This window comes from Notothenia rossii, assembly GCF_949606895.1.
Source record: "Notothenia rossii genome assembly, chromosome: 4".
NCBI lineage: Eukaryota > Metazoa > Chordata > Actinopteri > Perciformes > Nototheniidae > Notothenia > Notothenia rossii.
This window is the reverse complement of record NC_136902.1, coordinates 29,890,495-29,914,876: the sequence shown is the minus strand read 5'-3', so window position 1 is coordinate 29,914,876 and position 24,382 is coordinate 29,890,495. Positions and strand designations below refer to the sequence as shown.

The 24,382-nt window shown below is 41.3% G+C and overlaps 1 protein-coding gene and 1 long non-coding RNA gene across 2 annotated transcripts in view; both read right to left on the bottom strand.

Moving 5' to 3' along the window:
• trim33 (tripartite motif containing 33) overlaps positions 1 to 22,772 on the bottom strand; it is a 54,323-nt gene extending 31,551 nt beyond the window's left edge. Inside the window, 1 exon segment of the mRNA XM_079673646.1 lies at positions 22,146 to 22,772. Within this exon segment, the coding sequence (XP_079529772.1) occupies positions 22,146 to 22,716 (571 nt within the window). The 5' untranslated portion in view covers positions 22,717 to 22,772.
• LOC307035487 lies at positions 1,170 to 1,893 on the bottom strand. Its single transcript, XR_013807118.1, has 2 exons — positions 1,496 to 1,893; positions 1,170 to 1,423 (listed from the first exon to the last, which is right to left on the bottom strand). It is a non-coding gene; the product is annotated as an uncharacterized lncRNA (long non-coding RNA).
• Positions 22,773 to 24,382: the final 1,610 nt, after the last annotated feature.

Genomic DNA, 24,382 nt, shown 5'->3' with positions numbered 1-24,382 from the left:
GCTTATTAAGCTGAACATCGACAATTGTTCTGCTATGTATCGGTACTTATTTTCTTAACGTGTGAATGACAAGCATTAAGAATAAATAAATATAGCTAATTCTCTTGCAGATTGTCTCATTTGATTATGAATGTAACGTTTATATAGGGGAACTACACTGTTAGCAGTAACTTGGTATGCATATATTTCATGTTAGCTTAGCTTCTTAGCCTGAGCTAGCTCTGTTTACTTCCAGTTCGGAGGCAGCAGGTCCCGACTCTGCTCCGCCTCTTTGCCCTTATTTGGAGCAGGCGGGATTAAACTCTGATGTTGCTGTCAAGCGTTAGTGGCCGACTCCGCCTACTAAGGGCTTCTCGGCAACTCTGCAGAATCCTATGGGTGACGTCACGGACACTACGTCCATTTATATATACAGTCTATGGTCTGAACACAGCAGACAACAGGATCAATCAATCAATGTTTATTTATATAGCCCAATATTACAAATGTTACATTTGTCTCAGTGGACTCCACAGTTTGTACAGAATATCAGTATGACAATACGACACCCTCTGTCCTTAGACCCTCACATCGTACAAGGAAAAACTTCCAAAAAAGGAAAAACCCCACAGTTTAAAGGGGAAACGGGCAACAGGAGTATTTACAACAGCATTGTAAAAACAAAAATAGTGCATGTGGGTGCACAGTACACTTACATTCTGTTTTACTGTTACATAAATTCCATGAATGTATGAAATTAAGTTAGCTTCATCATATATCTCAATCAGTGGATCAGGTCACTATCAGCCTGTCACTCATTATTTTCAGGGGGGGGGGGGGGGGGGCGGGGTTTGGAGGAACGGAGAGGAGACGATGATCGCGGAAGCTTTCCTCCTAGCTCAGCAGATATGTGAAAGAATTGTGCTTTTGATGATAAAAGCATGAAATTTGGCACCAGTGTGAGAAAAAGTTTTTAGAGAGTACTTGTCCATGGACAAGTGAGTTTGGCAATTTACTTGTCCGAATACATTTTCACTTGTCCAGAATGGACACAAATTGGGGCCACTGGAATCTTCTTCTTCGCCATCGTATTTCACATTTTCCCACGGTTTTTACGATTTTACTGCATCACACATAGGGCTGGGTATCGTTTAGATTTTAACGATTCCGGTTCTGCTTTTCGATTCCAGTTATTTTCGGTTCTCGATTCCGGTTCTTTGAGAGGGTAAAAATAAGTCCCATGACAAACTGGGAGAAAAATATATTTATGAAAACATTAAGTCAAATCTGTATTCCTATTTACAAATCAGTTCATACTGTTTAATTTATTACGGTTATTGAATACAATTATATAAACATAATCTCTGTATTGTTTTGTTAGTTCTAAGTGGTGCAGTTTAAGAATGTACAATTGGCCCAGTCTCCTCTGATGTTACACTGCAACCTGCCTGTGAGACAGAGTCCAACCACACAATCTGTGTGTCCAACACATGTCCTGCAACACACATGCTGCAACCTGCCTGTGAGACAGAGTCCAACCACACATGTCCAACACATAGGCCTAATAATAATAATAATAATACATTATATTTATAGCCTATAGGCCTAGCGCTTTTCTAAAACTCAAAGACGCTTACACATGTCCTGCAATACACATGCTGCAGCTGCCCAGCTGTTCACTGTTTGTAAAAGTAAATAGATAGTATTTTAATTTCAATAATTTCTATACCCTGCCTTATAAACAATACTGACATCCCTGTGCTCCTCCGAGTATGGGGGTCCGGGGATATGATTACAGCGCGAGGACACAGGGAGGCTGCTTCACTTCATAAAGACAATGGCGGTCAATATTAACAACAAAGGAGCTAAAAGTCCTAATAACCTTCATTACGTGTTAGAGAAAGAACATAAGAAAGTTTGACAAAGATGAGGCTGTTAAACGGGCAGTGAATCCGCTGTGTAGAGAGAGAGAGAGAGAGAGAGAGAGAGAGAGAGAGAGAGAGAGAGAGACTGAGACTGAGACTGAGACTGAGACTGAGCTGCAGCGATCAGCTGATCCGGAGCAGAGAGAGGGAGCTGCGGTCCGCGGGGCTCGGCTTCGCCTCCTGTCCTCACAACTCTTATCAATCCCGGGAACGGACAATTGTTATTTGTTCCTACTCGGAACCGAGTTTTGCTTCCCAACCCTGCCACTGTGCTACACTTCCCGCCCCGCCCCTGTACAGAAAGCGGCGAGATGCATTTCATTAGGAATCGACAAACAGAACCGAAACTAACATTTCTAAACGAACAATGGCGGACACGTCCAATTTGCGAATGAGTTCTGCCTTTTGTAAACTGAATCTATCAATAATATAACAATAAATCCGGGCGAAAAACGTCACTTGTCCGCCGGACAAGTCAATTGAAAGATCTACTTGTCCGATATTGTAAATAACACGTCCCGGACGGTGGGACGTGTACTTTTTCGCACACTGGGCACACTGTTAGAGCATGCCCTAAGGAAGATTTTTGGCTATAGGGCCATCGCAAATTTGGCCAATGGTGGCCATTTTGAAAATGGCGGCCATTGGATGTTATTTTACCAGTATTTTAGGATCTAGACCACCTAGGATCTTGATTCTGGTGGCTAATCCTACATTTTCAAGGATGGAGAATGCATTGGTACTATTTACAACATGCTAGAATGTAGCTAACTGTATGTATCTGGTATTCAGGGAACAAAATACAGTAAACCATTAACATATTTATTATGTTGAAGTCATATGTTACATAATATATATGAAATATTACAGGTTTTCAACTAAATGCAGACTTAGTTCTGAAAACACAGTCCACCACAGTGGCAAAGGGCAGTGTACTGAATTGCTACCTTGACATATTCAGGAGGAGTTCACGACAGGCCTGGGTCGATTGGGCTGCTGTGATACCACATCCGTGTCAACTGTGCGTATTGACACCTTGCTATAGCCTTCCTTCACAGCATCTCCTAGGTGCAGTAGGATGCGGGTATCAGCCTCCTTATGTGTGCATGTTGCAAGTACTGATTATTTGTTTGCCAGTGTTGAGGGCTGTCACACTGGTTGCCAGGAAGAAGAACAGTTCAGCCTTCTTGTCTTCAATGCGCAGAAACTCTGGCCAGTTTCCAGGAATGACACTGGATGGCTCAACGCGTCTATGAACTCCCTTCCCTCTCTTGCTGCGTGTTTCAGCCTTCAGACTTTCGGGGAAATATTCATCCCCCACGACATCAATTCTGCTGACATGCTCCAGCTGAGACAGGATGTATGGTGAGCACGCTTTCTGCGCATAATAAAAAAACATCTTAGCAGCACCAGGTCTTAGCATGTTCACAAGAGTAGCCATCAGGTCCTCCAAACAGCCCACCAACCAAGTCTGACTTGGTACCAGTTCTGAGCTTAACCATTTGTGACAATGATGATGGACATGCCTGGTTTTCAAGTTTATTATATTTCACATAATTAATCCCAAAAAACTCATCCAGACTTCCATCACGTATCTCAGATACAATGTACAGCCTAGAGAACAGAGAGCAGTCATTCTTCAGAGATGAGAGCTGTTGTTGGGACCTGGACTTATCTTGGACTGGAGGCTGGCTGAATAGAGGGAGGTTTTTACTTTTAATGGGACCTTTGATGGGCTTTTTCTGTACGACCAGGCGCTCACTGACATACAGTGGAGGAAATAAGTATTTGATCCCTTGCAGATGTTGTAAGTTTACCCAATTACAAATAAATGAACAGTCTATAATTGTAATGGTAGGTTTAATGTATCAGTGAGAGTAAGAATATCAAAAAGAAAATCCAGAAATGTACATTATATAAAAAAGATACAATTTGATATGTATTAAACTGTGGGAAATAAGTATTTGATCCCCTTGCAAAACATTTGTTAGTACTTGGTGGAGAAACCCTTGTTGGACACACAGGTCAGACACTTCTTGTAGTTGGTCTCCAGGTTTGTGCACATCTCGGGAAGGATTGTGGTCCACTCCTCTCTGAAGATCCTCTCCAAATCCTTCAGGTGTTGAGGCTGATTCTTGGCATCTCAAAACTTCAGCTCCCTCCACAGATTTTCTATGTGATTAAGGTCTGGAGACTGGCTAGGCCCATCCATCACCTAAATGTGCTTTTTCTTTAGCAGCTCCTGTGTTGTGTGCCGTATGTTCAGGTTTATTGTCCTGCTGGAAGACCCATCTATGACCCTTTTCAGTGTCCTGGGCCTGGCTGAGGGAAGGAGGCTATCGGCCAATATGTTACAGTACATGGCCCTGTCCATCCTTTCCTCGATGCAGGGAAGTCGTCCTGTCCCCTTAGCAGAGAAACACCCCAAGATTATAATGTTTTCCACCTCCATTTTGGTCTCATCTGACCACATCACCTTCTACCAAGCCTTCTCTGAATCATTCAGATGTTCATTGTCAAATTTCAGAAGGGCCTTTCATGTTCTTCTTGAGCAGGGGACCTTGCAGGCGCTGCAGGGTTTGATCCATTATGGTGTCGTGTGTTACCAATAGTTGTCTTGGGTCTGTGCTCCCAGCTGCCTTGAGATCATTAACAAGTTCCTCCCTTGTAGTTCTTGGCTGATACATCACTTTTCTCATGATCATCAATACCCCAAGGGGAGAGATCTTGTGTGGATTCCCACACCGAGGGTGATTGATTGGTGATTGATGTCCATTTTTTTCCCTTCCAATTCCGAATAATCGCACCAACAGTTGTCACCTTCTCCCCAAGCTGCTTGCTGATGGTTTTGTAGCCAATCCCAGCCAAGTGCAGGTCTAAAGTCTGGTCCCTGAGGTCTTTAGACAGCTCTTTAGTCTTGCCCATGGTGGAGAGGTTGGAATCTGATTGATTGATTCTGTGGACTGGTGTCTTTTATACAGGTAACAAGTTGATATGTAGGGTACTTTCCTAAAGGAAATGGACTTATGTAACCTGTCTGTGGGAGCCAGAATCCTTGTTTTTTGCAAGGGGATCAAATACTTATATCCCACAGTTAAATGCAAATAATTGTTTATCTTTTATATAATGTAATTTTTTGGTTTTTCTTTTTGATATTCTTACTCTCACTGTTAAAATAAACCTACCATTACAATTATAGACTGTTAATTTATTTGTAAGTGGGTGAATTTACAAAATCGGCAAGGGATCAAATACTTATTTCCTCCACTGTATACGTGTCATACCCGTCCTGTTTCTCAATCTGGTTCAGAGTGTCAATGACTGCTGCATCTGCAAGGTCTCTAGTATCCAGTACAAGAAGATATTCACTGCTTATTTCACAGAATCGATTGCCCATGTCTTATGTAGCACCCATTGGTGCTTTAACATCTTGTGCGAATGCCATTTGTGCATGTTTGGTCTGCTCATGTTGCAGGGTGTCAGTCTTCTTTCTCTTCTCAGCGGAGGCCTTAAACTCCCCAACCACACGTGCCATCTCGGGGCCAGACACCATCCAGCGTCGCAGAGCTGCAGGGTTCTCTGTCAGGCCTACAGCACCACCATCACCTTTCACAGAGGCATTGTTCTGCTCGTGGGCCTGGTCAATGACAATAGCAGAGAAGCTGCGTGTCGTCTTCTTCACAGCAAAGTTTCCTTTCAGAAACTGTCCATGGACATCAGGATGGTTATCTTTTAGCACAATCATGTCACATAAGTGGACTGGTATCCATCCGGCATAGTGGGTGTGTCCCAGAGAAAGGACCCTTCAGGTCACCCTTGAAAAATAGATCAATAATCTCAATGGGATTCAGCTGCATAAATAAAGGTTTGAAATGTAATTAAATGAACCAAGGCACAATCTTGGCCAAGGCATTTATGTAGAGTAGGAAGTCGGCCTCTCTTATTGATCGCACATAGATCATCAACTCCATTTCCAGCTGCAGGATGATAGATCAGAAGTGGAACTGGGAACATGACACTGCTCTTGTCCACCCGCTACCCCTCCAGGAGGTCACCAAGTACCTTGAGTGCTGCCATCTCAATGTGAAACCCAACAAACATCACAATAAAATGATCTTCACTCTGAGTTGCTGGCCAGCTCCACTGGGTTTATTTTGCCACAGCGTATAGAGGTTGATCCAGAGTGATCTGAACAGGATTCAGAATCTCCAATGCCTGCCTTACCGATCCATGGAATGATGAATCATGGCCACAGATTTGGCCTGGTCGTAGAAGAGGGGAAGTAGAGAAGTGAGCGTGACACTGCTCTCTGGTATTGTATGACTGGCACACTAGCAGCCAGGAGTCAGTCAATCAGGCACGCAAGCAGCTCTTCACCCAGAAAGGTAGAACAATTCAAGGACTCCCCACAACACAAGCAGCATCGATTCAGCACGCAAAGAGAGCTGCCTTCCAAGCTGGTCACTGCTGGGGACAGATGATGTTTGCAGCCCCTGAACTCCCATCCCCAGATGACTTGGGGTGGAAGAGGAAGGCCACAGGTGGATGGGAAGTTTACTGGACCACATTACCAGGCCTATTGTGAACTCCTCCGCTGTGGATGCAAAAAGGGGTGCAGTGGACAATGCAAATGTGTCAAGGCAGCAATTCAGTGCAGTGCCCTTTGCCACTGTGGTGGACTGTGTTTTCAGAGCCAAGTCTGCATTTAGTTGAAAACCTGTAATATTTCATATATATATATTATGTAACATATATGACTTCACCATAATAAATATGTTAATGGTTTACTGTGTATTTTATTCCCTGAATACCAGATACATATAGTTAACTACATTCTAGCATGTTGTAAATAGTACCAATGCATTCCCCGTCCTTGAAAATGTAGGATTAGCCAGCAGAATCAAGATCCTAGGTGGTCTAGATCCTAAACTACTGGTAAAATGGCCGCCATTGGACAAATTTGCGATGGCCCTATAGCCGAAAATCTTCCTTAGGGCATGCTCTAACAGTGTGCAAAATGTCATGCTTTTATCATCAAAAGCACAATTCTTTCAGATATTTCACATATGTGCTCGACTATCCTGCCTTCACAAACTTTACACACGTATTTATCAACTGAAAATAGCAAGGGGACATTCATACTCTTACTCCACCAAAAAGCTGACATGATGATAACGAGTGTTTTTCAAAAAACACAAATCCCTCCCCGAGTGTCTCTGAGCCGCAGCGACAGGGCCTGATTCAGAGCGGTCATTCTGCTGTTGGTTCTGGGCTGGTCTTGGTGGAGAAAGCAGACTGCTCCGTGTGTGGTGTCGCTGTGCCGCTGTCACGTCTGTTCCTTGATCTCTGCGTTACCGACCAATTTGATATTCGTGTGACAAAAAAAATTCTAAAATAAAAAAACGTTATTGTCCAGCCGCGGCCCAAAAATCAAGAAGCAACCTTACTACGCTATAATCGATAATCGAGCGGCGAACAGATAGAGATGTCCCGATTTTCAAAAGATCGGAACCGGGAGAAAAAAACGGGGATCGGGATTTTAAAAAATAAATAATAATAATTTAAAAAAATTATTTAATGTTACAAAACACAAATGACCATGTTCACGTCTTAAAGTCATCCTGAGGCCTTAGTTTTGGTTTAAAATTACACAACATCATGTATGTGTTACTTCTTTTGGGCTTGGTTGCTTATTTCTCTCAAATCTGGCAACAGAGTGGGCAGGGCACATAGTAGCTAGGGATATCCCGATGAACTTATTCATTATAATTATTGTACAAAATGGTATAAGAATGCAAACTTAAATTGATTATAGTCTATTATCAATGCAGGTTAATAAACTAGTGTTGCTTGCATCCTATTTTTAAAAAAGGCATTTCTTTTTATACTCTATTAAAATGCAAAAAAAGGGTTTGATTCTATTAATTTTGTCTTTTTTATTGCACTTTGGCAGCAGATTCCTGTCTAGCTTCAAATCTGAGTTGTCTTATTAGTAAGCCCAATTTATACTTTTGTAGCAACTATTTGTATATAATGGCAAAGAAAGAGTCTTTTCTTTTTTTCCACTGTCATATGTGGCAGCACTGTTCAATGTTTCTTGAAAACATTACCCACTGTAGTAAGTGACGTGTGAATAAACTCCAACTCTGTATCAACAACACTGTTGTGTAACTTCAGTTACATACTTGTATGTGTGTAGATTAGAAAGAGGTAAGATAAAGGATCTGCAGTATTTTATGAAGTATTCATCGTACAAAGGTCAGTTTTATACAAGTAGAACTGTGTATTTACCTGGTAGTAGGCTGTCAGTAATGGCTACGCCTCTCTATTTGGACTGGTAGATCTCGGCAGACTGGCAACTTTAAAAGTAGTTCTCGGTTCAAAAAAGGTTGGGCACCCCTGCATTAAAGGATCAGTTTAGTTTTTATACGAAATACTGAATGGCTGAGGTTTCATTGGCTGAAATCAACTAGAATAGATCTTTACAACCTGGTTGCTCAGGGTGTACATGAAATTGTTGTTACAGGGCTCGACATTAAGGACTGCCCGATGGCCCGGGGCCATCTAGTATTTAGCTCGGGCAATGAAGCCTCACCTGCTCGTTGCCCGATCGGGCAATGAAGCCTCACCTGCTCGTTGCCCGATCGGGCAATGAAGCCTCACCTGCTCGTTGCCCGATCGGGCAATGAAGCCTCACCTGCTCGTTGCCCGATCGGGCAATGAAGCCTCACCTGCTCGTTGCCCGATCGGGCAATGAAGCCTCACCTGCTCGTTGCCCGATCGGGCAATGAAGCCTCACCTGCTCGTTGCCCGATCGGGCAATGAAGCCTCACCTGCTCGTTGCCCGATCGGGCAATGAAGCCTCACCTGCTCGTTGCCCGATCGGGCAATGAAGCCTCACCTGCTCGTTGCCCGATCGGGCAATGAAGCCTCACCTGCTCGTTGCCCGATCGGGCAATGAAGCCTCACCTGCTCGTTGCCCGATCGGGCAATGAAGCCTCACCTGCTCGTTGCCCGATCGGGCAATCTATTATGCCAGTATCATGCAGTTCGCGGATCCAGTGTGAGTGACCCGACAGTGAAACTAAACATATCTATAACTAGTTTAGGTAGTTTGAGAAGTAATTTAAATAGTTACGTGTGATATTCTAACCTGAAGTGTGTGTTTTGTCCGCTCACCGCAGCATGTGATCATGCAGAGCTGCGTGTCGACTCGTCAGCAGCAGCTGATCTCTCTCTCCCGTCAGATTAGACTTCACTTGCGTTTATGTCAATATTGATCAGATCCAGCTAGTTCTAGCTAATATGACTACCTGATTATTAAAAGACACCTAAACAATAAGTGTCGCTATGCAACTGGGTGAGGCCAAAAAGTATAGCGCAGCATTATGCATTTGTTTACATGCCGACCGGAACCCCGAGGCATTACCAACAGATCAACGCACAATCAACCCATACAGGACATCTCTTTCTCCACATTAAGTGTTAGACATTAGAATTGACTATTCTTGTCTGTCACATAAGTGGCGCAGCTGAAGCGGTATTGCGCTAAAGGGAAATCATTTTGACCGAAGAGATTTAGATTTGCCGGCTAACGGGAACTCTTACGTCGCCATGTTGTGTGCTTCGCGGATGCGCTCAACTCCTCTCGACTGCTGCTTGGGTCTGCTCGGTCATCTTCCGGATGAGGAGGCATTCGTTCGACCAATTTACAGTAGATAACATTACAAACATTTTTAACAGGGGCCATAATAGTGTAAATAATATTTGTTTTGGCAGTTACAACTGAATGTAATGTTTTCTACATCTGGGAAGGCATTTGCCTTCATCAGATGGAAAGTGTCTTGACCAACAACTTAAGTATTTCTTATAGCTATGCAGGGCATGCAAGCGAGCAAACACAAACAAGAACACACAAACAAGTGAAATGAAGAATAAAATTGAAATTGTCGAATATAATATTGTGGTGGTTCATCTTATAATTCAGTCGAGAGAATGCACCAGACAGCATCTAAGACCTGCAAAAATCTAAATTTTCTAGGGGGAGCCCCCCCAAACCCTTTGTGCCATTTCGTCCGCGCGCATTTTTCAGGGCAATCTCTATTGGGCTCAGGGCCATCTGTAAATTAGCTTAGATGGCTCACAGGGCCATCTCCCAAAATCCTTAATAATAATAATAATAATAATAATAATAATGCATTACATTTTTTATTAGAGCGCTTTTACAGGTGCTCAAAGCGCTTTACAATTACACATTACACATATTAGACATGTAAGAGTCATTACTGTGGACAATACCCACAGGAGCAAATATGGGTAAAGAGTCTTGCCCAAGGACACAACGGCCTGACGCAGTGGCGGCCGAGGCGGAATTTGAACGTCATGCACTGTGTTACATCAGATGAACTGTTGCCGACTGACTCTTGGGACTTCTGTCATTTACCAGGGCTCGACAGTAACGGTTGCCAGGTTGCCATTAGCAACCATTCAGAAAAAATGTCAACCACTTCTTGGCCTTTGGTTGCCATCAGTGGCAACCAGTTTTTAACATAGAGAAATAAGGACAGGAAACAGCAAAATGTGCACCCCAAAAGAGATAAATGTTCATTATTTGTTGTATTAAGAGTGATATTTAATTATTGTTGTGACCAGTCGGAACCAGAGTCCTGCATCGGGTCGGGTATCCGCGGGTACCCGACGGGTGACCCGCAAAAAAGGTGATTTGCGGGTGGTATTTTTTCAAACGCTTTTTTCCGGGTTCGGTTCTGGGTAAAACAAAGATGATGCGGGTCGGGTTGCGGGTGTTGCATAATAAATATATTTAAATAATAATTTAGTTTAATGTTTAAATCCTTAGACCTCTCCCCCGCGGGACCGAGCATAATCATAACCTCTGCAGCGCATCTATCTGCTGCTGAACGCGCCACATTCTGAATGGCTGAGGTGAAGTTCACTAGCGGAGAATACAGCATTTTCAATAACTCTTCCTCAAGAGCGAAATCCAACGTCTGGGAGGCTTTTGGTGTCATCCTAGATGCAGAAAATAACCAACATCTCAGGCTTTTTGAGCCAAATATGCAACTGCGTGTGTTAATAATTGCACGTTTTCACTGCTTATATATATATATGCGGGTTCGGGTCGGGTTGCGGATCTTGTGCCGGCGGGTCAGGTCGGGTTGCGGAACTAATTGGCAATATGTGCGGGTAGCGGGGCGGATTCGGTATTGCACGTCGCGGGAGCGGGTCTTGAAAATCAGACCCGTGCAGGACTCTGGTCGGAACCTGATACTTAAGTTGCACGTGCATTGGTGTGATTAGGGAGCCAGAAAGCGATGCACGTTTACTCGCGTGCGCCGTGTGTTTGTTTTACAAAAAACGGCGAAGCAAATTAAGTTGTTTGACTGTGGGGTAAAACGTTTGGCTAACCCGTCAACATCTCAAACGAATGTTCAAAGTGATTCAACTGATAAAGCGCAAGGGGAAACCGAACGAAAAGCAAAGAGGATATGTGTAAAGTCTGCTCCGTTATGTATTCACTTCCGGTAAAAGTTCCTTCAAAATAAGAGTCCCGATCTTATTACTACCAAAATAAAACAACACTTTACCATAGGAAAATATTGGCATAGAAATATAATCACTTCTATAAAAATGTATTTTAAATATAGTTAGACATATTAAAAGGTAATTTACAGCATTAAAAAATAATATCTAATTCTTAAATGTGAATGGTTTTCATTTATTTAACCTTATAAATGTATTAGTCTGGCCAATCCAAGACTTCAATGCTGAAGGACCAATGGATCTATGGTGGGGGTCAGCCAAAAGGTCAAGAAAACCCACATTTGAAAGGGAGACAACGGATGGCCAAGAAACTAGTTATCTGTTAAGAACAGAACAACAGCTGCACTACTGTTGTTTTGTATACCAGTAATTGAGGGTGGACAAGTTTCCTACCACTTAAGTTTCAAATAATTTTGTTAATTACTTATGATTGTAAAGCATTTGAACATTCTTTTGTGTCACATGTTCATTATTAAGTTGATGTATAACTGTATAGTATCTTAATTATTTAAAATATAAGGTGACTAAAAATGGCAACCGTATTTTCAGTTTTGGCAACCACGAGCTGATGCCTGGTTGCCAGCCTGGCAACCACTTTTAAAAGTTAGCGTTGAGCCCTGTTTACTGTACTGACAATCAGGCTGTCCAAAGTTAGATGTGTGATTTTTGCAATTCTTAAGCCGCAAATATTATACATACGGTACTGACAAGACAAGTTTGTTTATCAACTTACATGGTATTGGGATACAATGCACTGCATTCACAATAGACAAATACATAGCAGAACTCAGAAGTTTTCACTTCATATTTCATAGCTATTACTTAAAACTAGGGATGCTCCCATTAGGGTTTTTGGGGCCGATCACCGGAATCAGAATCGGCCGATACCGATCCGATCATAGGGTGGGTGGGGGCTATGGGGACATTCAGTGTCTTTTTTTTTTTAAACAGAAGACCGTTGCTAGAAGCTACAGCTAGACTGCAGAATAGGGCTTTACCCGAATATTCGACTATTCGTTCGTTGGCCAACTATTCGGGTCTCAATTTCATTATTCGGATATTCTTTTTAAAAAAAAAAAATTTAAAATGTATGCTAATAATAAAGGCGAATTGCCATATTCTTATACTATATTTATATTTTTGAATTGCACTGTTAAAATGCGGAAATATATACAATCCCAGCCTGTGCTCCTGACACCACGTTCACTCAGTCACGAACGCAAATGGCACGCTTCACCTCGCTTCACCCACAAAATGCCGAAGACTTCAACTGTGTGGGACCATTTTAAATTGGACGACGGTAAGAAGAAGGCAGTGTGCCAAATATGCGATAAGAAACTGGCTTACCATGGTGGCACAACAACTCTAAAAAGTCACCTGGATGCTGTTAGTAGTAGCCTATAGCTTAGCCTAGCTGTTGTCACGTTGCCATGATGAAGCTGCTTTATCCGCCGTTTAAACAGTAACGTTATACACATGATAAAAACGTGCACTTACTTTGCTTTGAAAATAGTTGTAAGCAAGCAACCGAATTGTTTTTTATATTAGTTTTTTTTATTTTATCCGAATAGTGAAAATAATAAGAGTAATGTGGGAACAGCTGGGGCGAAAGCCAATTATTGGCATACAGTTGAGTAGCTCAGCCTAATAATAACTTGTGTCCATAGGTGCATCACCACGCATCCCAGCCATCAACATCCTCAACAATACAGCAGACCCTACAGCTCCAAAAAACGATAACGGAGAAAAGAAAGATAGAGATAACAGATGCCATAGTAGATTTCATCGCTAGGGATATGAGACCCATTTACAGAGTCGAAGGCGAAGGCTTCAGAAAATCAATGAAGAAGATGGAGCCCGGCTACACTGTCCCCAAACGCTCCAGTATTTTAGATACCATGTCTCTGAAGTACAGCGATCACCGAGACCAAATTGTAACTCAGATTGAAAACTTAACTGCCGTAAGTTTTACAACGGACATTTGGACCTCGGTGCGTATGGAGGCGTATATGGCTGTCGCCTGTCATTTCATAACTCGGGAGTGGAAACTCTGTGACTTTGTTTTGGAAACCAAAGTAATGGAAGTAAACTATACGGGAGTAAACATTGCAGAACAGCTTGGAGAAGTGTCGGACGCATTTGCCATTCCGAATTATAAGCGAGTAGCCGTTGTCCACGACAATGCCAGCAACATGAAGCTGTGCACAGAGACGCTGAAGAAAGAACCAGAGAAATGGGGCAACGTTCAAGGGGTCTACTGCTCAGCTGTGCATAAATACAGAAATATGTGTTTTGTATCTTTGTTTGACTGTTCGGGTTGTAAAATGTTATAGACGGAATTTGGAACCAGATTTGTTCCCCGGGCGCTGCACTGCGGCTGGGTTAAAAGCAGAGGACACATTTAGTTTTAATGTTTGCGAGTACTAGGGATGCTCCGATCGCCAATTTTGGGGCCGATCGCCGGGATCAGTATCGGCCGATACCGATCGCCGATCCGATCGAGTGGGCGGGGCCTAAATGGAAGATTTAAAGTGGACCTATCATGCTATATTTGAATAATATAGTGTAGGACCATACCTATATAAGGCATATTTATACTTTTTATTTTTCAAAATACCAAACAGATCTTCCATTTAAAGTGATGTTTAAAACTCAGTTCATGAGGCTCATTCACTGGAGCTTCCACAAACAACCATCAACTTAATTTCAAATGATGTACATTATTCAAGTTTACATTAACTTTGGATAATAACACGGGAGAAATTAGCGGAAGCGCTCTCTTTTACTCTCTCCCTCTCCCCCTCTCTCCCTCTCCTGACAGCCTGTCAGTATCTCATGCAGCTCACTGATCCAGTAATGAGTGACCCGACAGTGAAGAATAAATATATTTATAACTAGTTCAGCTTGTTCCAGAGGTAGATAAAATAGCTAAGTGTGTTAGGTCTAACGGCCCGTCCACACAGCGGCGTGCGTTGAAGCTTGGCGGTGTGTGAAGCTTGGCGGTGTGTGAAGCTTGGGGACTTCTCGCGAGCAACGCGACCAACAACCATAGACTGTATGCCAACAACCAATCACATGAATCTCCTGCCACGACATACAAAGCAAAAAAGCCCGAAGTAAACTGAATATAAACTCCCCAAACAGGCGAAAACCTACCACTGTCTCTGCTACCTCCCTCCATGCTCTTGTGTGTTTCGCTCCGCTCGCTATATTACTGTCTTTTTTGGCCACCTTAAAATAATGCCAGACCGGTGAAGCCATTTTGGCGAGCTTGTTTTGCCGCGCACAGAGAAAAGTTTCATGTATTTTACGTCATGCAATCGGCTCTCACGATCGGCATGTTTAGAGAGCACCAATCAATCGGTAGAGAATGATTATCGGCAGATCTCGATCGGTGACCTATCGATAGGAGCATCCCTAGCGAGTACTGAGACAATAAATAAATATAAAATCGTAATGGTATGCTCTTTCTGCGCTTCTGCTTAACAGCGTGTTCTCAGGTGTCTCGGATTTGGAGCGTGTTATGAAACCTTTTGGAAAAAACAAATGTTTTTGAAAAAAATCTTTATTAAAAAAAAATACAAATCTCTCCGCACCGAATATTCGCTGCTGATTACTACCGAATATCCGGAGCCCGAAAAATGGTATTCGGGACAGCCCTACTGCAGAAGTATTCTTTTTTTGTTTTTGAGGATGGAACAATTTCACACAGATATAGGGAGGCTAGACCTATACAATTGATTTATTATGGTTTATAATTTAATGTCAAGACGAAGAAGAAAAAGATGGCTGAACAACTGTTCGTCAATCCTGTGGAGATCTCCAAAATCATGTTCAGCTTAAGTCTTAGCAAAACTCACAACATTTCTGGAGCCTTGTAGACCCAGAAAACTAAGAACATTCACCAAGCAGCACTGAAAATGTCTGCTTTATTTGGTTCTGTTCTACAGACCTTTGTGAAGCAGCTTTTTCTGACATGAATGTCATGAAATCTAAATACAGAACAAGACTGACTGATGAACATTTAAATGACTATTAGTGTGAACCTAAGTGGGTCCGGCAGACCCCTCTATGGCGGACTCCATGCAGTGCCAATCCTCTCACTAACTGTGAAAAAGAGTGAATGCTTGTAAGGTGGTGATTAAGGACAGTTATGTGAACAGTGACAGTTCAGTGATTTACTTACTATGTGGGCCATAATAATATGAGATATTTTCGTTTTCTTGGACCTTGATGTGAAGTTAAGATTTTTGATAAGCTTTAGGTATTGCAATTTCACACGTGTACAAAAGTATAGCTTAATTGATGAGGGCTATGTGAATAAATGTAAGCGATGTGATGCAAGTACTAGCTCTTGGCCACTTTCATTTTTTCAAAGTAGCTCTCAGATGAAGAAAGGTTGGAGTCCCCTGCTGTATGACAATTTGATTAATTGGAATACGAAACACATATTTGGATATGAAGGATGTTTTTAGTTCATATACAAAAGATATTCCCAGGCCTACATTATGCCGCATTTCCACTGTATGGTACGGTGGCCCTGAAGTGCAAGTCAAAACAACATTTCACAAAACATTACAGCATTTCACAAAACATTACAGCATTTCACAAAACACTACAGCAATTCACAAAACACCACAGCATTTGAGAAAACACCACAGCATTTGAGAAAACACCACAGCATTTCACAAAACACTACAGCATTTCACAAAACACCACAGCATTTCAACTTATACGGAAAGGGTATTCCTTTAGGGAGAACACTTCTTGTTTGTGATTGGACAGAGCCAGAGAAGCACTGCTGTGATTGGTTGTTTTTCTGCCAGTCAAGAAATTAGGCTTTGTGATTGGTCATGCCGTTGTTGTGAGTTTGGACAGAGCAGCTACAGGTTAGTTTATCCTGATCGATCCGATCTACATTCAGAAAACACGCATTTTATAAGGTTTTTCGCCTGCCGTCTTCTGCACAGTTGTCACAGCATTAACTCAGGGCTCGACATTATAAATGGCCCGCTGGAACGGAAGCACTATTTAGACACCCCGGGCCAAGATAACATACTTTCCACTTGCCCGCTCGGGCCACTAAAAATATTGTTAAAAAAATTCGCCAAAATGTTTTTAATACCAGCGGTAACCGGCCAAGCGCCGGGCAAAAAACTGTCTTCAAATAAAAGAAAGTCGCCGGAGGAGTTAAAGGAGAGTGACAGGGAGCATGAGAAGAAGAGGGAGAGAAAGTTTCAGCCAGTTTGATCGATGGAGTTGGCTTCTAGTGGTGCAGTGAGTGACGCGTCCTAAAACCCTTTTATAAACTATCGATTAGATTTATGATTCGAAAATTATAAAAGTAGGGTAGACATGTGGAGATTATCCAGCTGAACAAAACGTGCATTTATCAAACAGGTTTGTTTTCCACAGACCTTATTTCCAGCTATTTTCCAAAACCCTGTGGAGAAATCTCATTGCTTTTTTGACGAGGGAACCAGCGGCTTACTTCCTGGTTTTATGACGCGTCACTGGCTGCACCTCTCAATATGCTGACAAGTAAGTGAAAAGTAGAAAATATAAAGGTATTGGCTATAGGGAAATGTCCCAGCAGTTTAGGATAATGAAGGTTGTAATCTAATCTACTAAATAGCCATTACATTTCTAACTCCTAATGACAGGAAGGCAGAAAGCGCATTATACAAATAATAATACTCATAATAGCAGACATGTTTTAACAATGACCACAATATCATTATTTTAATAAACCGAATATGAACAATTGAGGAAAATTAGGAAGAACTGATTATTCAAATGTTGTAGTACAAGTAGTAATGTAGTTGGTGCTTAAATTACTATTGCAACAAATGTTTTAATTTTCTTCAGTATTAGTCGAATTTTTTTTGGACGAATGCTCCGGGCCAGTGGTTACAATGGTGGGGCCAGTGATAATACAATTCCACCGGCCCGGAGGGCCAGTGGCATTTTACCCTTAATGTCTACCCCTGATTAATTCATGGTTTTTACTAACCGGTATCAGTATGTTGTTACTATAATTAAATCATGGTAAAATATGTGCATTTTGTTGTAGTTGGTATCTACCAAAGTATTTGTATGGATATAAGCCCTGTCCCCTCTCCAGCGCATGTTGCTTGAATGACAGGAGTGAACACAGCTGACAGCCGTGGAGAAACCTGAAAATCGAGCGATTAGAGCGATGCGAATATTCAGGGCTTATATACATGTAAATACTATGGTAGACTACAACAAAATGAACATATTTGACCGTGATTTAATTGTAATACTTTTTTTTTTTTAAATAATTACGAAGTAACAACATACTGACACCAGTTAGTAAAAACCATGAATTAATGCTGTGACAAGTCTGCAGACAAGACGGCAGGCGAAAAACCTTTTATAATGCGTGTTTTCTAGGGGGTGTAACGGTACACGTACCGAAATTATTCGGTACGGGCCCTTCGGTTCGGTACACATGTGTATCGAAGTGTACCGAACGAATATAACGTTAAACGTAAAAAATTGAGAACGTGAACAACTTTTTGGAAGTAATCTCAGGTGCTGCGTCGCAGCATTCAGAGTAATTTGCTCACATTGGGTTCAACGTGTCATAGAGCGAGCAAGTCATTTCATTGGACGAGAGGCATACTATGAGAGCTGGTCAGAGGGATGCGTTCAAATTTAGTCAGTAATTTGAGGAACTGTCGAAATGGCGAACGCAGATAAAGTTGAGCTCGAAAATCCTCCAGCATCATTGAAGTGTCCGGTTTGGGAACATTTTGCTTTTGCAGTTACGTACAAGGATGACGGACAAAGACGGGTGGACCGAACCAAAGCTGTTTGTCGGCATTTTTCAACTAAAATTGGTTACGCGGCTGGAGATACATCAAACTTGCACACTCATTTGAAAAGGCATCACCCGAACGTGAATATCACCGGTACCAAAAGAAAAATGACTAAAGTGCAAACCCAACTCCAGCTAGCATTTAAGCCTCCACCACTCGCAAAAAGTTCAGACCGAGCCAAAGCTATTACAAACGCCAAATATCCTTATGTTGCCATGTTAGCAAAGCACTACCTGGCTGTATCTGCTACCTCTGTCCCTAGCAAGAGGGTGTTCTCCACAGCAGGAGACATTGTTAGTGCCAGCAGATCTGCCCTTTTGGCAAGCAATGTGGACAAGTTCATTTTTCTTTAAAAAAACCTGAAAATACAATGACAAGTAAGTCATTATTTCAAACTGGCTGCTTAGGTACCAGTGCAGTACAGTTCAAATACAGATTATTTCAGTTCATCGAAATGCTGCACCTTAATGTTTATTTTATTATATTTTGTATTTATTTGAGTGAATATTCACAGTTTAATAATAATTAAAAACCCAAAACTAATAGTTTATGTTTTGTGAATACTAGAACAGTAAAGTTCAAATACAGATTATTTCAGTTCATCAAATGCTGCACCTTAAATGTTTATTTTTATTATATTTTGTATTTATTTGAGTGAATACATTATTCACAGTTTAATAATAATAATAAAAAAATAGATATATATTTTATGTTTTTTGATAATTTTTTCTGCTGTACTGAAAACATACCGAACCGAACCGTGACCTAAAAACCGAGGTACGTACCGAACCGAAATGTTTGTGAACCGTAACACCCCTAGTGCAGGGCTCGACATTAAGGGCTGCCCGATGGCCCGGGGCCATCTAGTATTTAGCTCGGGCCATGAAGCCTCACCTGCTGGTTGCCCGATCGGGCAATCTATTATACCAGTATCATGCAGCTCGCGGATCCAGTAATGAGTGACCTGACAGTAAAACTAAAACATATCTATAACTAGTTTAGGTAGTTTGAGAGGTGATTAAAATAGCTACCTGTGATATTCTAACCTGAAGTGTGTGTTTTGTCCGCTCACCGCTGCATGTGATCATGCAGAGCTGCGTGTCGACTCGTCAGCAGCAGCTGATCTCTCTCTCCCGTCAGATTAGACTTCACTCGCGTTTATGTCCATATCGATCAGATCCAGCTAGTTCTAGCTAATGATATGACTACCTGCTTATTAAAAGACACCGTGACCTAAACAATAAGTGTCGCTATGCAACCGGGTGAGGCCACAAAGTATAGCGCAGCATTATGCATTTGTTTACATGCCTACCGGAACCCCGAGGCATTACCAACAGATCAACGCACAATCAACCCACACAGCACATCTCTTTCTCCACATTAAGTGTTACACATCAGAATGGACTACTCTTGTCTGTCACATACTCTTCTTGTCTGTCACATAAGTGGCGCAACTGAAGCGGTATTGCGCTAAAGGAAAATTATTTTGACCGGACATTTTGACCGAAGAGATTTAGATTTGCTTGCTAACGGGAACTCTGACGTCGCCATAGTGTGTGCTTCGCGGATGCACTCGGCTGCTCGGGTCTGCTCGGTCAGCTTCTGGATGAGGAGGCATTCCTTCGACCAACTTACAGTAGATAACATTACAAACATTTTTAACAGGGGCCATAATAGCGTAAATAATGTTTGTTTTGGCAGTTACAACTTAATGTAATGTTTTCTACTTTTTTACATCTGGGAAGGCATTTGCCTTCATCAGATGGAAAGTGTCTTGACAAACAACTTAAGTATTTATTATAGCTATGCAGGGCATGCAAGCGAGCAAACACAAACAAGTGAAATGAAGAATACAATTGAAATTGTAATATTGTGGTGGTTCATCTTATAATTCAGTCTAGAGAATGCACCAGACAGCATCTAAGACCTGCAAAAATCTAAATGTTCTAGGGGGAGGCCCCCCAAACCCTTCGTGCGTCATTTCGTCCGCGCGCATTTTTCAGGGCAATCTCTATTGGGCTCAGGGCCATCTGTAAATTAGCTTAGATGGCCCACAGGGCCATCTCCCAAAATCCTTAATGTCATGCACTGCCTCGTGTTTTCTGAATGGAATCGGATCGATCAGGCTAAACTCACCTGTAGCTGCTCCGACCACACTCACAACAACGTCATACAGACATAAATAAACCAGCGACTGTATTCGTCCATTGCACAGACAGTCTGTGGTTTGTACTTCTTTAACTTTTGTCCAGTTTCTGAACAGATATGAGGAGCTCTGTGTGCTAACAGCTAACGGCTGATGTTGCGCTGTCGGGTGCTGACCAATCAAAAAGCGTAATTTCTTGACTGGCAGCGAAACAACCAATCACAGCAGTGCTTCTCCGGCTGGCTCTGTCCAATCACAAACAAGAAGTGTTCTCCCTAAATGAATACCCTCTCCGTAATTTTTGAAATGCTGTAGTGTTTTCTAAAATGCTGTGGTGTTTTGTGAAATGCTGTAGTGTTTTGTGAAATGCTGTCGTTTTTTGTGAAATGTTGTTTTGACTTGCACTTCAGGGCCACCATAGATATTGGTTGTTAATGTTGATTAGTAGTCCGCAGGTTTTGATTATAGGATCCACTCAAGTTCATGATTAAGTTTCTTAATCCTATGACAAGTGTGGCTGCACAATTACTGGAAAATAAATCACTAATTGTGATTATTTTTGACAATATGGCTCATGACACTGGAAGGATAGATACTTTTTGCTTTACTATTGTGATTATAATTGAAAAATGTATTTCATTTGATCATCTGTACCTAAAAAACATTGTATTAGGTCTGTAGAAGAATACAGATTGTGGGCTGGGACAAGTATGTAGCACCACAATCCCTAATATGGAAAAAATATTTAAACATATTTTACCTCTAAGAAATATTGTTGCTCCTGCATTTTCAATATTGAACTAGCCTATATTGTAATTACAATTAAATGTTGGTTAACTGCGCAAACCTATTTCTTAAAAAATATATATGAATTACAATTACAATATTTTAGGTGTGGGGAATATATCACTCAACCTTGGGATTTATTGGCATTGCAGAAGCCATTGGAAATGTGTCAAATTGAAATATTGCCTTACTAACCAAGTTCATTATAATAGAACATCAACAAAGTTGTGTATCTTACCTAAAAACAGGCCTGCCAATGCAATTTTTTTACATTCAACTATTTATCCTGAAAGTGTTATTAGGATACATCATAAAAAGGTGATGGTATGGTATGTCATGGCAAAATACACAATTAAAAAAGATCATAGTCTGGCAAAAAAGGGCTATAAAAAGTCACATAATATGCCATAAAATGAAATACAAAAGTCAAAGTATATATCGTCATAAAAAAGGCATGACATATGTAATTGAAGAAATGCACAGTGTATAAATGTCATACAAATGTATTATATAATCTTTTTTATTTGAAAAAGGCACAGAATAGAATGCCATAAAACGGCATTAATGTGTTATTAAAGAAAGTTATAGCATTATATATCTTATTTTTTTTAAAACAATAGTATGAGGCTCTGACACCGAGTTTTACCCCAGTGTCGGGTGATATTTCTACCTGCACCTCAATTGCTGTCTGCCGGTAAGCATGTGAATTCCACACTAGGTGTACAGTCTCAGATCACCAATAGGTGTCAGTTATCTCCTATCTATTGCATCCGGAAATAAATTCACATATACGATTCCCTTTCAACTTTAAGCTAAAACAAACTTCTGACAGGCAGCCATTGGTTTGAGAGCTGTGTACAGGTATACGTTCGTGGTTCTTAGCGTTAATGGTGAAAAACTCACCTATATGTGTGTCCGTCTGCCCGTGTGGTCCAGGCACCTGTACGCTTATCTGTCTGTCTGGTTGCGGAATGCATTTCAGGCAAAAGGAGTGCAGACAAGGCAGAAGTTTTGGATCACAGTTTCGGCTCTGAAGACTTTGTTTACACACTGCGCACGTATCCAAAAAATTAAAGGGGGTCGATACCGTCGCGCCCGCTGGAGCAGTAGCAGGGGGGGACATTTCAGTGCTGGGTCCGCCAACAGGAGCATCCACGGCGGGCAGGGTTTCAGCTGCCGTCGGCTCCGCATTGGTAGTGCTGGTCTCCGCTGGGCTGTTACTAGTCCTACCGTTCGCTTCCCCTCCCTCTACAGCAGCCCCGCCGTTGCTTACGTCCCCGCCGTCGCTTGTGGGTGTCGGTGCCTCGTTCGCGGTATCCTGGGACTCTGTTTCTTCGCCGACTTTTGTGTTCGCTTCTGTGACTATTACTGCACTTTCCTCTTTTGTTTCTGGCTGCTCGTTATCTTGCGCTGAAGGCACGGCGTCCGAGTTTGCAGACGATTCCATATCATCCTCGCCTTTGTTATCCGCCATCTTCCTTCCTCTTTGAACCGCTGCAACCACGTACTGCGTAAATGTTCGGAGCAGGAATACGTACGATTACGTCATGACGTCAACCAAGATCCGACTTTTATTAAGTTGTTATCTTTCGGATCTGTTTGCATTTTCTTCACAAAAAGTATAATAACGATTATATAAGTGCTATATTTTTAAATAATTACATTGTAGTGGAATTGCTGAACTATTTCTTTTCTGATTGTATCCATTTGAGTGCAACAATGTTAACAAAAAGTAGTTCTGAACGTGCAATTACAATTGTTACAATTGCATGGCACATTCATTGTATCTTAAAGCTAAAGCCCTAAAAGACATTCTGTTCCATAGGTGTTGATCATATATGTTGATCATAGGTTTTGATACAGTAATCATTTGTATTTGTTTAGTACTTTTCAGAACACACAGTATTTAAAAGGCGTACAATGTAATACAAAAGTGTTGGATAAAAAAAAAAAGACAAGGCCCGAAACTCTCAGGAAACTGTTTTAGGGGACATATTATGGAAACGTTAAGTTTCAAACCAAACACAACATTAATCATACTGTCTTTCTGAATTTACCTGAATGCACTCTAAATACTCAAATTTGCTTGTGCACAAGCAGTACTGAAAACGTATGTTTATATATGGATTCATTCATTTTATGGACATGGTTGTTGCATTGTTCATTTGCATGTTGTTTCATATTCCTATGGGAATATAACGTTTTTTTGGGGCGAGTTAAAACATGGGTTGAGTTTTACCACGCTAAGTAGAGAGGCACAATACTTATCCACAAAGGTAAGTATGTGGAATGTTTAAATAGGATCAGGATTTGAAAAAAACAAGTATGATCAAAACCTATATTTGTTATAAATAAAATTAATGAAAGTCTTGATATCACAGCATATTGCTTTTTTTATCTTTCCCTAACCCCACAGGAAGAGGAGAATGAGGGAGGGGTGTTGTGTGTAGTTGGCACAGCTGGCTTGCATCTGGCCCCCAGTTCTGTCAGCGATTACATCACCTGCTGTGAAATTAAAATATGTATAATTTAAAATCAAAACTAATTTAGTTTAAATGAATGAGTAAACTGTGTACATGTTTATATCAGCTTCACAGCTTTAGAGTTGGAGCAGACTTTTTCTATTAATTGTGATTGCATTAGTAACGGAAAACATTAACCAACATGGATTAGCTTAATGAACGCTAATTTGTAGAATATGGAGATTATTGCCCTTGCCCTTAATGTTAGGGCTGTGGTTCTTTGCTGAGTCTGTACCCACTTGTGAAAATGGTTGTTTCCCCATGTTCCTAAATGAGGAAGTAGGATGTTTTGTAATGTTTCTTTGACAGTCATATACTAAAAAGTGTCTGTGTGTGGTTTAGTATTAGCGAGGATGCATAAAAGATAAGTAAATGGCACTGATGTAGCTCTTCCTTGAATAATTAACTAAACTTAAAAAACTGAAACGTTGACTTAAATTAAATGTATTATGTCAACCGATTTCACAAAACTGTATTATGTTAGTTGAAAGCAATAATATTAGATTTAAATTAAGAATATAGGTTCATCTTTATTTATTTCAACTAACCTAATACAGTTATGTGAGATTTGTTGACATATGCCTTTAATTAAAGTAAGCGGTTCAGTTTTTTCAGTGT